At 37.4% G+C, this 18,034-nt stretch overlaps 1 protein-coding gene across 2 annotated transcripts in view; it reads left to right on the top strand.

The window, feature by feature from the left end:
* The window catches only part of rap1gds1 (RAP1, GTP-GDP dissociation stimulator 1), a 79,492-nt gene that overhangs the window by 23,626 nt on the left and 37,832 nt on the right, over nucleotides 1-18,034 (top strand). Inside the window, exons 3-5 of one of the 2 annotated variants that reach the window (XM_073042428.1) lie at nucleotides 643-765; nucleotides 6,346-6,471; nucleotides 10,594-10,740. In XM_073042428.1, the coding sequence (XP_072898529.1) occupies nucleotides 643-765; nucleotides 6,346-6,471; nucleotides 10,594-10,740 (396 nt within the window). The remainder of the gene's footprint in view (nucleotides 1-642; nucleotides 766-6,345; nucleotides 6,472-10,593; nucleotides 10,741-18,034) is intronic. The other variant, XM_073042429.1, reaches the window with a different exon arrangement.

Raw genomic sequence — 18,034 nt, 5'->3', positions numbered from 1 at the left:
GGGCAGGTAGTTTTGTGGAAGTGGAGTTTGCAGAAGGACTTGGTCAGATTGGGAGAATGGGCAAAACAATTGGCAGATAGTGTAACAAAGTGTATGGTCATGCATTTTGGTAGAAGAAACAAAGGTGTAGACTATTTTCTAAATGTGGAGAGCATTCAAAAATCAGAGGTGCAGAGAAACTTCGGAGTCTTGTGCAGAATTTCCTAAAGATTAGCTTGCAGATTGAGTCATTGATAAGGAAGGCAAATGTAATGTTATAATTCATTTTGAGAGGACTAGAATATAAGGTATCCCTTTAGAACAGCAATAAGGAAGAATTTCTTTAGCCAGAATCTGTGGAATTCATTATCATGACAGCTGTGGAGGCCAAGTCATTGAGTATATTTAAAGCGGAAATTGATAGTTTCTTGATTAGGCAGGGTGCGAAAGGTTATGTGGAAAAGACAGGAGAATGGTGTTGAGAGCGATGATAAATCAGCCAGGATGGAACAGCGGAGCAAATTCCATGGCCTAATTCTGCTCCTATATCTTATGGTCTTGTACATTTGATTCAATTCATTATTTGTTTTGCATTTGTATTCATAAATCAGGTTTGTTTTTCCTTGCATTGGAATTTTAATTTATTATTACCATCTCTTGCAGATGCAGAAACCAGCGTAAAACTCCAGGAGAGTGGCATTCTTCAAGTTTTCCCACGTTTACTGTCTCCACATATTTCCTGTGCAGCAAAAGTAGCAAACATTATAGCGGAAGTAGCCAAAAATGGTGAGGTTTTCCACAAGAACTTTATTTGCTGCCACGTCTTCAGTTTTGCTGCACCATTTTGCAAATGTTTTGTTTTAGAGCAGTAGCCTTTTATAGATTTGTGTAATTTGAAACTAGCTTGTTTGCTCACATTACCAGTTCTGATAACAAATCATTGGCCTAAAATGTTAATTCTTTCACAGGCATTGCCTGACTTGTTGAGTATTTCTAGTTTTTTTAAATTTCAGACCTGCAGCATCTTGAAGTTTTTCTTTTTAATATTTCTGAATATGGGTTGTGATGGTGCATGAATATGATATACAGAGTTTTTAGAACTGTATCTGAGTTTCATGTCCAGTCCTATTGTACAAATCTAATTTTCAGTGCTGTAAGCAGGAGAAAGTGTCATAATTACAATCATTCACATATTTGATATTGACTTGGGTGTAATGAAGCATTCACATGATATGATACCCAGCAATCTCCAGAACCAAAATGCCCAGAACAAAGCGTAAATACGCAACTTATTTTCTTTGCTTTTACCACACCCCTAGCCACGTGACTAGCTACCATAGTAAAAATGCAACACAATATAATGCAGATAGAGAACAGATGCATGACTTCTGCATCCCAGCCCCCTAATTATTATACTAAATAATTACAATTATGTGCTACCAAAACACAGGAGACATGAAATCTTAACGTGCGCACAAATGTCCTTTTACTGGTAAGCGGCCTATCCTGAGTCATGATTTTTTTCTTGGCATACCAGGCTGTTCCTCCTGACTGCATTCAGGAAAATTGCTGCTGCCAATGCTCATTTAAGTTCAAAACTAAAATCCTATTAACTGTCAGCTCTGAGCAAACATGGTTTCTTCCCCCAATATGGTCTCCTTTCAGTAGTCCATTAACAGTCCAACCCAACATTGTTCCAATTGCATCAGGTCCATCATCAGCACTGTGAATCACTTGCAATGGTTCCAATGCACTAGGCACATTTGTTCCTATCAACAGCTCAATTTCTGAATTGATTTCTGGCAAATGGATATGATTCAGGTAAGACCATTCCTGAAAATCTCTCTTGATGAGAAATGTTCCCTTTGTGGACCAACATACTTTCCTGCGTATTGATGTTAGGCAATTTACAATAGTTCACCCTATTGAAACCAGCCACTTTGAATCCTGAAATGACTTAGCTACTCAGAACCTGTTCTGTTTCCTATCAAGTTGAGTTTGTTCATAAGGCTCACTATACAGAACACTATTATATTTCCTTGATAGAGGAAAGCATAAGTAACCACTGTCTCGATACTCTTCTTGGGCTTCACCTGAACTGGAATTATAGGAAGTTTACAATCATAATCACCAGTGCCCATAAGACTATTAGATATCAGAGCATTGCTTGCTGCTGTGTTTGATTCTTTTGTGACATATTTAGAATCTGCACCTTTTTCATCAGTTCCATGCGCAGTTTTAGTTTCACTTTTCCCAGTAGCCACACTATGGCAAAGTTGCTTCCCTTAGCCTGAGAACAAATTTGTGATTCAGTTTTGTTCACACCTTTGCAAACTGCTGGTGATGTAGCATCATGTATATTCTCAAACACTGGGTATGTAGCAATCTTTACTTGCCTTTTGGACATGGATTGAAAATTGGCTGGCTGACAGGAAACAAAGAGTAGTGATTAACGGGTCCCTTTCGGAATGGCAGGCTGTGACCAGTGGGGTACCGCAAGGTTTGGTGCTGGGTCCGCAGCTGTTTACAATATACATTAATGATTTAGATGAAGGGATTAAAAGTAACATTAGCAAATTTGCTGATGACACAAAGCTGGGTGGCAGTGTGAAATGTCAGGAGGATGTTATGAGAATGCAGGGTGACTTGGACAGGTTGGGTGAGTGGGCAAATGTATGGCAGATGCAGTTTAATGTGGATAAATGTGAGGTTATCCACTTTGGTGGCAAGAGCAGGAAGGCAGATTACTATCTAAATGGAGTCAAGTTAGGAAAAGGGGAAGTACAATGAGATCTAGGCGTTCTTGTACATCAGTCAATGAAAGCAAGTTGCAGGTACAGCAGGCAGTGAAGAAAGCTAATAGCATGCTGGCTTTTATAACAAGAGGAATTGAGTATAGGAGTAAAGAGGTCCTTCTGCAGCTGTACAGGGCCCTGGTGAGACCCCACCTGGAGTATTGTGTGCAGTTTTGGTCTCCAAATTTGAGGAAGGACATTCTTGCTATTGAGGGAGTGCAGCGTAGGTTCACAAGGTTAATTCCCGGAATGGCGGGACTGTCATATGTTGAAAGATTGGAGCGACTGGGCTTGTATACACTGGAATTTAGAAGGATGAGAGGGGATCTGATTGAAACATATAAGATTATTAAGGGATTGGACACGCTGGAGGCAGGAAGCATGTTCCTGCTGATGGGTGAGTCCAGAACTAGAGGCCACAGTTTAAGAATAAGGGGTAGGCCATTTAGAACAGAGATGCGGAAAAACTTTTTCACCCAGAGAGTGGTGGATATGTGGAATGCTCTGCCCCAGAAGGCAGTGGAGGCCAAGTCTCTGGATGCATTCAAGAGAGATTTAGATAGAGCTCTTATAGATAGCGGGGTCAAGGGATATGGGGAGAGGGCAGGAACAGGGTACTGATTGTGTATGATCAGCCATGATCACAGTGAATGGTGGTGCTGGCTAGAAGGCCGAATGGCCTACTCCTGCACCTACTGTCTATTGTCTATTGTTTTAATAAAATTAACAATGTCAGTGAAAGTAACCTTATGGTTGTGCCTTTCTTACAGTCCACAGATCACCCTTCTCCATTTATCCCTAAGCATATCAGGCAGTTTCTTTACTATAATCCTTGTATTAGCATGCATGTACTGCACTTCCATGACATTGCAACAGCCTCTAAGAAAAAAACCTAGTCTCGAAGAGCTTTCATGGCTTTTCGATTTGATATGCCACCAAGAAAGAGCCTTTTTTGTGTAGGCCACAGCAATTTTGTACTTATCGCCAAAATATTCCTGTAGTAGAACTTTGGCCTTTAGATATCCTTGTTCTGGATTGGCTCACTGGCAACTTTTGACAAGCTCCTTAGGGTAACCTTCAGTGACCTGTTTGAGAAAACAGAAACAGTCACCATAATCATCAGTCTTGCCTTCATTGCTATTCTTGAAAGCCCTCTTAAATGAATGATAGTGCAATGGATGGCTTTCGAAGATCTGAATCTCTTTAGGCAGAGTTGTACTGTTGTTGCACCACTAAGCTTGCTATTTTGTTTCGTGTCCTTATGGCCTCCAACACACTATTTAGACTGTTATCATTTGAAGCACAAGTGTCACCATACTATAAATTAATGTGCTCAGAAGCACCTTATGCTATTGGATATGGCATAGGTTCAGAGTGCCACCTTATTGCAGGCTGCAAATGAATATCCTGAACTACCTCTTGGGGTCCAGACTCATGTTTCATAGACATTTGAGAAACAATGTATCCACATTGACATCAAGTATGTTGGATTTTCTTTGTGCTATGTCAACATAGGAACTCACACCATAGAACTATCCTGCTGGAGCACATTTAGCATCCACAGCACTTGAAGCCTTCAGTGTTTTTGCCTTGGTCATCTTGGCTGCAGTTTCTTCCTGCAAATCTGCTCCACCTGCTCTTCTAATGTATATTTATCCCTCAATATTTGTTGCTTTGTGCATAACTCAGCTAAATCAGCCTTTGTTCTGCATGCCAAGGAGGTATAGGACACATGGGACACTGATAGCAATAGAACTTATTGCCCGTACTGTCTTCAGGGTGTATGTCATCCTGAAAATCATCAGCTTTATATCTAGTCAGAACATGCCCTGGAGTTTGATACATAATTTCTCTTTTAGTCCTGACTTCAAGGTCACTGCTTCCACTTGACTCGTGTCTTGTTTCGTTTGCATACTTGTAAAATAACAACAGCATTCAATTCAAATGTCAGCAATCAAAGTTTTTCAGCATTTCAACAGAACCAAGCACCAAACTCTTAGGCAAAGACCACAGTGTAGAACTTATGGTTAGCGATGACCATTCCAGACTTTGTTTCAACCCCAAAAACACAGTATGAATCAACAAAAGGTTGTTACTTGTTAGAAGTTGCTCCTGGCTGTGGTGCTTTTAATTTCACTGACACTTTCAAAAGCCAGTGTTTGGTATAACTGTCGAGATCTTTAGTTGACAGAATATAGCAGCTATTCTAACAAACCAATGCAGCTGCTGGTGACCTAGCACATGTTGTTATTCTTGTATGATGTGCCTTCTGATCAATCCAATAATTATTAATGTTCTAAAAGTTGAAGAAACTACTCAATCCTTTATTAGCAACTAGCAAAACATAATCTTGAGGTGATGAAAAACTAAGCGTGATTAAGTGGTCAACAAAAGATATGTCACATATTCTCTTCGCTTTTACCATACCTCCCATCCACGTGACTACCTACCGTAATAAACGCACAACACAGAATACAATGCAGGTAGAGAACAGATGCATGACTTCTGCATTCAACGTATCTAGCACAATGGTTTTCACAACTGTAGGAATTAAAGATGTGTCTTTTTCCACTCCTTGCTCTAACGGTCTTATCTGTAGACACAAGAATAGTTTCTATATGAATGACAGAAATAACAGATCTCCCAAGTTTACGCATTGATTTGGTGTATTCTTTGTACATCAGAGAATTTACGTATATTACATAACTCACACCAAAAAAAATTCTTAAGTATTGGTGAAATCCCACCACTTATTCCCCACCCCTATCACTACATCAGCTTGGGCTGATGATAACATTACACTGCTCTGATATTTTTGTTTGTCCCTTCAGTTAGCAATAAACCCCATATTCTGTCACTCATCAGCACTGCCTAACAAAACTTTTAGATTCCATTTTTGCACATCAGCATGTTGTGGCTTTTTCTAGCTCTTCCCACTTTCAATTCCCTTGAGCTCTCTTGGATCATGCATTTGCTTACCATGCAAGTCTTCCTTTACACTTTTGTCTGATCTTTTGGCAGGAGGGTGAAGGGAAAATTGAATATTTTTTAAGTGTCAGCTAGGACAGAATTGTGCACTGCTCATTATAATTAAAGGAACTTTCTCGTGAATTAGTCCTGCAAGCTGGAATTCAATTATTTTTTGCACTGCAATTTTAATTAAGCTAATTTTTTTTAAAAATGTATTCAATAAAAAATTGTTTTCGATTGCCTACTTTTGCTTTTGTATGAAATGACTATCAGGAAGATTTTTTCATAATTATATCCATATATATATATATATATTGATCCTTAAAAAGAATATTGTAAATCCTTATTTGTTTAATTATTTTTACATTCCAAATTTAAGTGTAACTTTTTGTCAATATTTTTGATGAAGATGTTGAAAGGTGATTTACATTTTCTGCTCAGCTCAGACATAATTAATAATGGGAGATTTGGAATGCTTTGTCCTTGTATTTTAATATAAGAAAATACCTTGAAAACTTGAAGTGATTACACATTCAGAACCATATGATTTACAGTAGGTTTATTTTGGGAAATAGCTTGATGATACCCATTCTGTTTCCAGAATTCATGCGGAATTCATGTGTAGATGCAGGATTGATTCCACCGCTGGTTTTGCTGCTAAACAACAAAGATCAAGAAGTGCTTCTTCAAACAGGACGTGCCCTGGGAAATATTTGCTATGATAGCCGTAAGTCCAAAATGAAGATTTTCATATGTAATCAGCCCTGATGGAACATATGTATATTTCACAAACTATATGTAACAGCATGCACAAAAATATGGTAGGAAATATCAAAATTTGAATCTAATAACATTTACATATTACTGTTAAGTGTAATTAAATAGTAAAATTATTAAAAGTAAAATTGGAAAATCTTTCTAATTAAGTTTTAGAATTGGTTTGTTAGTATTTTTAGGTTTTATCCATCTTATAGCCTATTTCTGTATAGCCTATTCGTGCTAGTATTGATGTGTTATTACATTACTTTGCTCTTTTCAGCTTTGCTGCGGTAACTCATGATTACCCTATTTAAAATGTGGAATCTGTGGAATTAGTCACAAGAATACCTGTTTTCATTGAAGTACCAGTTTTCACACTGATGAATGTTAGGCATAATGAAATATTTAACTCTTTCTTTAGGCTACCTGTTTGAGTGCTTTATTTCCCATCTGTTCTGTACTACTTCTTGACTAGTGTGCTGTGACATATTAATACTACATAACATGGTGCACATAGGATAGAATGAATAAATATAGACAAGATTGCATATATTAAAAATTCTTAAATTTTGAAATAAATTGAGCAACAGTGATGGTCATATAATCAGGTGGATGACTTCTTGCTGTTCATGAGAATTGTGGATACATTGGCAAGAATTATAGTCATGGCATATTGACAATGTGACAGTTCTATATATTAGTGTTATTAATTCTGCTGCAGCTGATAAAAACCAAAATGAAGATTTTCAGTTTTTGCATTTAAACTATCTTGTCTAGTGGACAACAAAATCTAATGCAAGTAAACACAAAAAATGGGAAAGTAAGTTAGTCAGACAACATCGGTGGAAAGGAAAGCAGTTAATATTTCAAGTTGAAGATCTTTAGTTAAAATAGTCTTCAACCACAAATGTTAACTCTTATTTGTCTTTCCACAGCTGCTGCTGATTGTTTCCAGCTTTTTCTATTTTTATTTCAGACTTTTGGAATCTGCAGTTCTTTGATTAAACATGACTGAAATTTACTGCAACTAATCTTTCATGTTTGTAATTTTGAAGCCAATTTATTAGTCATAAAATATTCTAGTGATCTGGTTTAAAACCAGATTACTTAAGGTAGAATTTATTCTAGTTGATCAAATAATTTTCTCTATATATACTTGTTTGAAGACACTACAGATTCTCAAAAACAGTATTGTACAAAACTACCATTTCAGCAGAAATATAACTGTGACTTTTGTGAAATATTCTATAACTTGATATTTCAAACTTATTTTCATGTTAAAATACCAATGTTTTTTCTATCAACAGATTTGGCTGCCTAGCATATGAATGCTGATCATGTGTTTTTGCAGGCAATTATATAAACTTGTGTGGACTAGAACTCTTGAACAGTATTCAATAGTCATGGCACAAAAAGTACTAACAAAATGTTAAAGTGCCTGGTGCGAAGAAACTCAGAACCATTTTAATATAAATTTAAATCTTGAGCGTCATTACATACATCCTTTTTAATGATTGTAGCAGAGTTTACTTGGCTTTGAAGTTGTGTACAGTACATTTTATTAATGTTAGATTCTTCCACCTGCTGTAGAAGAAAGGCCATATTTAGCTATATAAGAATATGTTAGTGTGGATAAAGTAGAAGAATATGCTATGCCACACTACACTTTTAAACCCCAAAACTTCGAAGCTTTGGAGCAACTTTAGTAACCTCCTTTTGGGGGGTCCCTCAAAGATTGTTTCAATAAATCGTCTTTAGTTTTTCTGTAATTCTTTCTTTGAACCTCTAGGCTCTGCATGTAAGAGCTGTTGAGCAGTAAATCATTGCAAAAATGGTAACATCTATTTGCTTAGCACAGTTTTGAAATAGCAAAACATTCCAAAAATATTCACAATGAAATGCCTACAGAAGCCATCAGGTGATACTTAATGGTAAATAAAGGTTCTGGTTTTATAGTGTAATATAAAGAGGTGCTGTGACAAGGAGATTTACTGGCTTCCTTTGGCAGTAGGGTAGGCAGACTGCAGAGGATCTAAAGAACCAACTGCGTGACCACTGTTTGTGCTGCATTTAAAGTTGATGCACAAGAAATCTGTTCTAAAGAAGCAAAGCCCTTGAGGGCTTTTAGAGTGGGAGAGAAATTTAGATAAGCATGGCAAGATTTGAAAATTAAGTTAAGAATTTTTAAATTGATATGTTGCTTAGTAATGTAGGGTCATTGAATTTTACAGGATAGAAACAGAGCCTGCCACTTCAATGCCAACCATTAGGTCTATCTGTGCTAATCCTGCTTGCCTTTTTTTTATTCTATATCCCTCTGTTTTACTCATTTAAGTACTCTTCCCCCCCCCCCTCCCCCCGATGCCTTTTAAAGACGGTTAATCTGCCACTGGCACATCTTGCAGCTCATCTCGGGTACCAACTACTCTTTTGTCTGTAACCTTTCATTGGGGCTCTTTGTGTGAAAAGTTTGTCCCTCAGATCCCATTTAAATTTCCTTCCTCTCACTTAAAGCCTGCGTCCTCTACTTTTAGATACCCTTACCATAGGTAACTCTGGCTACCTACTCAATCTATGCTACTTTATAATTTTATATAGTTCTGTCATGTCACCTCTAAACCTCCTTCACTCTGGAGAAAACAGACCTCAGATCTCTCTTGATAATGCTATCTCTCTAGCCAAACAACATCTTAATGAAACCAAAAAAACTTGCTGTAGGGCAGCTTTTGTGTGGAGAGTGGAGAAAGAATTGCTGTTGTTTTGGGGTGAAACCTTGTATCAGGAGATAGCCAGTATAAAAAGAGGAGTGAGTGGTGGTGAGACAGAAGCCAGGGGTGTTTGATGGACCAAGAAGGGATGAAGGTTAACAGCTGGATTGAGCCAGGTGGGAGAGGAGTGGAGTTGGGAGACAGAGGTAGGTGGATGATAGATGGAAACAGACAAAAAAGGAGAAGCAGGTAAAGCTGGATGGAGTAGGGTGAAAAATGGAAACAGCTGGAAGACAAGAACACAAAGGCCTACCAGTGCTGGAATCTAATAGATAAGGAAGGTGATAATGGGAAACATTTGGGAAGAGCAGATGAAGCCAGAACTTGGGGTTGGGGTGCCTGTGGGTGGACTGTGTGGATAGAACCAAGACGGAGATGCAGGCAAATATGGATGGTGTGGGGAGCTGGAGTGAGAGATTGGGAGAAGGGATAAAAGTGGGAGAACATGAGGAGGATCAGAAGGAAAAGGGGGTGTGGGGGAAGAAACACTGAAAAGGGGGAGGATTTACTCCCTATTCTGATTCCATACAGAATTCTAGATATTTGCAAAAATGGATTAGCAAACTCAAGTAATAGTTCAAATAAACATGTTGAGGTTGGATACTGGCAGTAGTTTTTGCATAATCTTACATTTGTGAAGGTTATAACTAAGTAGTAACTGAGAACTACATTGAATGAATCAAGTCTAGAGCAAGCAGATGTAGAAGAATGTTCCTACAGACAAGGAGTTGGGTGAAATCTGCTGAGGCAGAAATAAGTATAGTGATGATACAGATATGATTGGAAAGTACAGTAGTTAACCATGATACCAAATTTATAATGCAATTGCTAGGCAATAGCTTCAGTTCTTGCTGTCTGGTTAAAGGAAATTTCTATTCATCTTGTCCTGGATGCCCAGCAAGCTTTGTTTGGAGATAATGGTGAAGTTTTGGGTGAATGGTGAGGTAGAACTTGTTTCCACACAGCATTAACATATTTAATTGATGAGAAATTATGTAGAAAAGGAGGCTGTGCAATGCATCTTTGAAGAATCTTGGATGTAATTGTGGAGGGAATAGGAGGTGAAGCCATTGTGGTGGTTCTCTGGCTGAGTGAAAAAGTATTCTTATAGTTGCTTCCATATCTTGTTTAGTGTCAAACAGTTTTAAAAATTATATTAATTGTATTCTGTTAGAACAAATTTTTATAGCTGTTTGATGCTTACTGTTATTATTTTAAATGCTGCTTGTTTCTTTTAATTTAAAGCATTTTGCTTTTCACAATGCATATTTTGAAATTATATTTATGTTGCAGATTTTTTAATTTAATTCTTTGTTTTGCAGATGAGGGCAGGAATGCAGTTGACCTCTCTGGTGGCGTACAGATAGTAGTTGACCACTTACAGACACTATGCAGTAATATTGATGCGGCCAATCAGAAGCTCTTGACTGTCTTTTGTGGCTTCCTGTTGAACTATAGCAATGATAATGGTAAACTAAAACAAAAATATTTATAGTTTGCATATATACATAAAGCAAACATTTTTATTCAATATTTAGTATAATGGCAACTTTGGAAAAAAATCTGAAATATTCAGTATAAAACCATTGACCTTTTGTTTTGTCTTGTCCTCTATTTCCCTTATTTTCTTATTTTTGTAATCTCTTGCTTATTATCACTATAATAAGATCCTTGACTGGCATAAATAACATTCTATTCCCAACATTGGTTCTTAATGTTCAAAAGGAAACTTCAATCTAATTTGGACTTTTCAAAATTGGATTTATTTAAAATAGCTCCACCTTGTAGAGGGAAAGAGGTGGGAGGGGTTTTATTCTGACATATGGATTATATGCAAAACCTAATTAGTGTCAAAAGATTATTCAAATCTGAGCAGTCAAGAGGTTTTCTGCACAGTGTCAAGACGGTTAATCTTTCTATTGCTTTCTGCTTCATCTTGCAGTGTTGGTGATGCTATTTGAAAACTGTTTCATGTACTAATTTCTAGATACGTATCCCATAAAATTCTTGCTTTTCAATGCTTATCACCTTCACCTAAGTTATTGTGAATTTCTGTGCCTTGATCTGAAATAATATTTGGCTTCATTTTGGTACACGTTTTCATTCTCCTGCTCCCTTCTAGATGAAAGGCAAAATGTCAGATCAGCATTTCCCGGCTGATCATAATCTCCAAAATTGTAGAATGTATGGATTTTTTAATATGCAGTATACTGAAGAAAATTAATAATGATGCATGTAATGTTGTGTTACATTATGATATTTTGATTCTACTGTGGAACTACTTCCTAAAGTGGGCAAAAAGGTTATTTGTGACTTGTGACCTGTGCATGGGCCAGTTATGGTAGAATTTGAACTTGCTCATCAATTGATTAGGTTAAAAGTTATGTTTTTAGGTTGTACTTCAGAAAATGACTCTTTTGTTACATATAGTAAATGTTATAATCTTCATGATAGGTTAGTTATTTTGTACGTTAAGTTGCCCGTTTGAGATTGCATTTGTTGTAAAAGCTTTTAATAAATTATTGTATTTGGCATTCAGAGTCCAGTGAAAAGAATTAGGTCTCTAAAAGTGTATTTGCATCTTATTGTTATATGTAATCAAAAGGTATAAACTATTTTTGCCTTGGACATTCTATCATTGGAAGACACAAACAGTAAGTTGTTATGCAGTATCTGACATGAGAAAAAAGGTTGATTTTGTTAACTGATTGGAAATGGTTTTGTGGTGATCCTAATTCAGTGCTAGTATTACATTCTGTGGTCAGCATAAAGTCACAAAGCAGATTTGGCACTAGGAAATGTGATGGTTGAGATATAAATGAAAATGGATTATATTAACTTTTTATAAATCAACAGGAAGTACTTTACTGAAATTGGACTCATAGTGTTGGTCATTAACTTGTTTGCATTCTGTTTAGTGATACAGCTCAGAATTTTTCAGGTCTTGTGTGATTTAATTAGAAAGGTATGACCTTTGTATTTGTCAAAAAAAGTAATTTGAGCTATCATTTCTAATTAAGTAAAAGCAAGGATGCTAGAGATACTAAACAGTTCTGGTAAAATTTATGGAGAGAGAAATAATTGTGTCTTAACATTTTTCATTGATCTGTTATGAAAAGTTGTCAATGTGAAATGTTAACTTTGCACTTCCATGGATGATGACTTGCTTGCTGCGCATTTCTAGAAATCTGTTTGTAGATTTTTCTGAATCAGCAGTAGTTTGTTTACTGTGCCAGTCATTCAATCTGAAATATAAAGAGAACAAAAGTGCTAAACTGACAAGCCTCATAAGTACAACTCTTACTGCCTTCACAAGATAGCATACATGGAGAATGGCTGCTTTAGGGCAAAAATGGCTATTCAGTTGTCCTGAATAGTTGAATTTGCTTTTGTAAATGCAACAACTTTCCAGAAAAGGTAGGCGTGAGGTGAAAAGTTTCAGAGGAACATGAGGGGAAACTTCTCCACTCAGAGGGTGGTGAGAGTGTGGAAATAGCCACCAGTGCAAGTGGTGCATGCAAGCTCAATTTCAGCAATTAAGAGAAGTTTGGATAGGTATCTGGATGGTAGGGATATGAAGGATTGAATGGTGTGCAGGTCGATGGGAATAAGCAGTTTTAAGTGGGTTGGCACTGACTGATGGGCTGAAGGGCTTGTTTCTGTGCTGTATTTATGACTGAATGTATTTTCATAAAAGGGTTTAAAGAGCCCTTTATAAATAGTAGAATTATTTTACATAAATAAGTTGTATGAATTATAGCTACCTTCAAATAATATATGTTAATCTTGTGTTGTACCCTCTAATTCTTGCACAAAGCTAGACTATTTTGTGATGGGTTTCATGATATTCAAAGCAAATTTATTATCAAAGTACGCATGTCACCACATACAACCCCGAGATCCATTTTCTTGTGTTCATTCACTAAATATAATCAATGAAAGATGGCATATAACAAAACAAATAAACAATAGACAGTGCAAGTACAAAAAAAAAACAAAAGAATAATAAATAAGGAGTAAATACCGACCACATGAGATGAAGAGTACTTGAAAGTGAGTCCATAAATTGTGGGAGCAGTTAAGTGTCGGAGTGAGTGTCAGGCTCTGGTTCAAGAGTCTGATGGTTGAGGGAAGTAACTGTTCCTGAACATTGTGGTATGGTTCCTGAAGCCCCTGTACCTCCTTCCTGATGACAGTAGTGAGATGAGAGCATGCCCTAGATGGGTCTTTGATGATGGATGCATCTTTCCTGTGACAGTGCTCCTTGAAGATGTGCTCAGTGGTGGGGAGTATTTTACCTGTGGTGGACTAGGCTGTATCCACTATCTTTTGTAGGCTTTTCTGTTCAAGGGCATTGGTGTTTGCATACCAGAACTTGATGCAACCAGTCAATATATTCTCCATTGCACACCTTCAGAAGTTTGTCAAAGTTTTAGATGACAATGCCAAAGCTTCTCACACTTCTAAGAAAATGGAGGTGCTGCCGTGTTTTCTCTGTAATGGTATTTAACTGCAGCGCCCAGGACAGATCCTCTGAAATTATTATAACATTGAGGAATTTAAAATTGTTGACCCATTCTGCCTTTGATATTCTTCAATAAGGACTGACTCATGGACTTCCAGTTTCTTCCTTCTGTAATCAATAATCATCTCCTCAGTTTTTCTGTCATTGAGTGAGAGGTGGTTGTTGTGCCAGATTTTCAGTCTCTCTCCTATATGTTAATTTGTCACCACCTTTGATTTGGCCAATGATATTGGTGTCATCAGCAAACTTTAAATATGACATTGGATCTGTACTTAGTCTTGAAATCACAAGTATAAAGCGAGTAGAGTAGGCGGCTATGCATACACCTATGTGGTGCACCTGTGCTGATGGAGATTGTGGAGGGGATATTGTTGCCAATCTGAGCTGCCTGGGGCCTGCAAGTAAGGAAATTAAGGATCCAGTTGCACGCGTAGGTATTGAGACATAGGTCATGAGCTTATTAGCTTTGAGGGGATGATAGTATTGAATATAAACTGTAGTCAGTGAAGAGTGTCGTGATGTATGCATTTTCACTGTCCAGATATTCCAGGGTTGAGTGAAGAGCCAATGAAATGGCATCTGCTATTGACCTGTTGTGATGGTAGGCAAATTGGAGGGTATCCAAGTTGCTTCTCAGGCATAAGTAAACATATGGCAGAGGGTAATTTATTTGCAGCAAAGTTTCTAAGCAACTTGAAAATATTTAGCTAATATTAAAAATGCGAAGTCATAAAGCCAGATAGAAGTAGGCTGCTTTTTTGTAGTTGTTTTACGACGATGTACAGGCGGCAGCTAGGAGGGAATGTTTCATACAAACCCCATTTCCAGAAAAGTTGGGATACTTTCCAAAATGCAATAAAAATCAAAACCTGTGATATGTTAATTCACGTGAACCTTTATTTAACTGACAAAAGTACAAAGAAAAGATTTTCAATAGTTTTACTGACCAACTTAATTGTATTTTGTAAATATACACAAATTTAGAATTTGATGGCTGCAACACACTCAACAAAAGTTGGGACAAAGGCATGTTTACCATTGTGTTACATCACCTTTCCTTTTAATAACACTTTTTAATCGTTTTGGAACTGAGGATACTAATTGTAGTAGATTTGCAATTGGAAATTTTGTCCATTCTTGCTTGATATAAGACTTCAGCTGCTCAACAGTCCATGATCTCCGTTGTCTGATTCTCCTCTTCATGATGCATCATACATTTTCAATAGGAGATAGATCTGGACTGGCAGCAGGCCAGTCAAGCACACGCACTCTGTGTCTACAAAGCCACGCTATTGTAGCCTGTGCAGAATGTAGTCTGGCATTGTCCTGCTGAAATAAGCATGGGCATCCCGGGAAGAGACGTTGCCTTGATGGCAACATATGTCTCTCTAAAATCCTAATATACGCCTCAGAGTCAATGGTACCTTCACATACATGCAACTCACCCATGCCGTGGGCACTGATGCACCCCCATACCATCACAGATGCTGGCTTTTGCACCTTTCGCTGATAACAATCAGGATGTTCGTTTTCATCTTTGGCACGGAGAACTCAACGCCCGTTTTTTTTTCTCGGAAAATAGCTGAAATGTGGACTCATCTGACCACAGCACAGGTTTCCACAGTCCTTCGGTCCATCTGAGATTAGCTCGGGCCCAGAGAACTCGCCGGCGTTTCTGCATAGAGTTGATGTATGGCTTCCTCCTTGCGTAATACAGTTTCAAATTGCATTTCTGGATGCAGCGACGGACTGTGCTAAGTGACAATGGTTTTCCGAAGTACTCCCGAGCCCAGATGGCTATAATTGTCACAGTAGCATGACGGTTTCTTAGGCAGTGCCGCCTGAGGGCTCGAAGATCACGCACATTCAACAGTGGTTTCCAACCATACCCTTTACGCACTGAAATGTCTCTGAATTCTGTGAATCTTTTCACAATATTATGCACTGTAGATGTTGAAAGACCTAAATTCTCTGCAATTTTGTGTTGGGAAAAGTTCCTTTTGAACTGACTAACAATTCTCTCACGAATTTTGGCACAAAGAGGTGAACCGCGACCCATCCTTGCTTGCAAAGACTGAGCCTTTGATGGACGCTACTTTTATACCCAGTCATGATACCTCACCTGCTACTAATTAGCCTGCTTAATGTGGAGTCTTCCAAACCGGTGTTACTTGAATATTCTGTGCACTTTTCAATCTTATTTTAACTCTGTCCCAGCTTTTGTTGAGTGTGTTGCAGCCATCAAATTCTAAATTTGTGTATATTTACAAAATACAATTAAGTTGGTCAGTAAAACTATTGAAAATCTTTTCTTTGTACTTTTGTCAGTTAAATAAAGGTTCATGTGAATTAACATATCACAGATTTTTGTTTTTATTGCATTTTGGAAAATATCCCAACTTTTCTGGATAATGGGGTTTGTACATTTGAGCTATGTACACATACTTATGTGCTATTACAGAAATTAAAATTCATTTCAAATACTTGCAGCAGTTTTTTTTCTCTCTAAAGAGCACGTAGTATGTATTTATGCTACTTTTCCCAGCAACCTACAAATGTATCATTCAGCCAAAAACCACTGGGTTTCTAAAAAGCTATTCTAAAGTTTCAATCTAAGAATCCTTAAACAATTCTTTTAAGTTTTCAGATCATTCTCTGTTAAAATCCAGCTAAGTATATTGATACCTTAATAAGAAAAGTACTGGAAATGCTCAGTAGGTCAAAGAGCCTCTAGAGAGGGGAAGAGAGATCATTAACATTTCAGATTGAATAGCTTTGTCGTTTTTAGTGAAATATTATATTGAGAGATAAGGATGTAAAGAAAACAAAACAGAAGGACTATAGTAACATGAAGGATGGAAGAGATAAAATTTAAAATGATGATACAAGTTGAAACGCTGATGACAAAACTAAAGAAATAGTGAAAAGGTAGTGCCATTCTATTTTCACTTAACATTTTCTGTCCCAATCTTTTGCTTTTTATTCAAGTACCAGCTTCTTTCACACAGCAGCATCATCCTGTCTGTCACTTTATCTCATGTGCATTCAGCACCTGTTTTTTCTTGCACATCCCAAACAGTTTTCAGTTCTGAGGGAATATCAATAATCTAAAGTTTTCATTGTTTTACTCCTTCCACAGATGTTTGTTGCAAGGATTGACTATGGTTGTTTTGGATTTCTAGCATCTGCAGTTTTGATTAGTTTCTTTATATTGCATTCCTTTGATCACTTTTTTAAGAAACACAAAACTTAGGTTACCTTTCTGAGATTACTAGAGATATTAATTGTCTCCACATTGCAATGAATTTTCAACTCTTATCATATAAAATTATTTACATAATGTAGAAGTACTTTACCATGTAGTTATTGAGAAAATACCATAAATTTCCCATTAGTTTTACAGATTTTCATGTTTGTTTAAAATTTTAGCATTTAAGAATTAAAAGTAATGTTTCTGCCATTCAAGTACCTAACCTGCTTGATTTCCTCTCTGCTGTCAAGAATATATACTGAAGTAACACAAGCTTAAAAAAGTACAAATTGATTGCCTGAATTATTATGGTAGCAATAATATGGTCTCCAATTTAGATATATTGGGGCACATCAAGGTGGATAGTTTCAAAGTGTATGCTAGGATATTGTGGGAAGTAAGGGAAGAATCTGCAGGGACCCTGGTAGAGATTTTTATACCTTGTTTGGCTGTAGGTGAAGTTCTGGAAGACTTGAGGGTGGTTAATATGCTTTTATTTAAGAAAGGCTGCAAGATCAAGTGGGGAAGAACAGGCTGGTGAGCCTAGCATCAGTGATAGGAAAGTAACTGTAGGGACTGTAAGACAGGATCTGTCTGTGTTTGGAAAGACAAGGACTGATTAAATATAGTCAGCATCTTTTTAGAAATCCATCAGGAACAACAGTGACATCAGTGATGCCTCTGATAAGAGCAAAGCCTAGACTGGGAAGTGCAGATGCACCTGCAGGTCGGGCACATTACGGCCATTGAAGAGTCGGGTCATCTCTCCTTGTGGTCCTAGCTGTTTAGAACAAGGTCCTTGAGCTGCTGCTCTTCGAATGCCAGGCGCCTGATGTTGCGGTTTTTAGGCAGGCTTCCCAGCCAGTCACAGGGATATTGCATGCCTTTAAGGATGCTTTCACACAGTCTTTATAGTGCTTTGTCGGGCCTCCCTGCTTTCTGGTGCATGTGCCACCTTGGAAAAGTATACCATCTTTGGAAGGTAGTT

This window comes from Hemitrygon akajei, chromosome 4 (genome assembly GCF_048418815.1).
Source record: "Hemitrygon akajei chromosome 4, sHemAka1.3, whole genome shotgun sequence".
NCBI classification, from domain to species: domain Eukaryota; kingdom Metazoa; phylum Chordata; class Chondrichthyes; order Myliobatiformes; family Dasyatidae; genus Hemitrygon; species Hemitrygon akajei.
The sequence above is the reverse complement of the archived record's forward strand: the minus strand, read 5'-3'. Positions and strand labels throughout refer to the sequence as shown.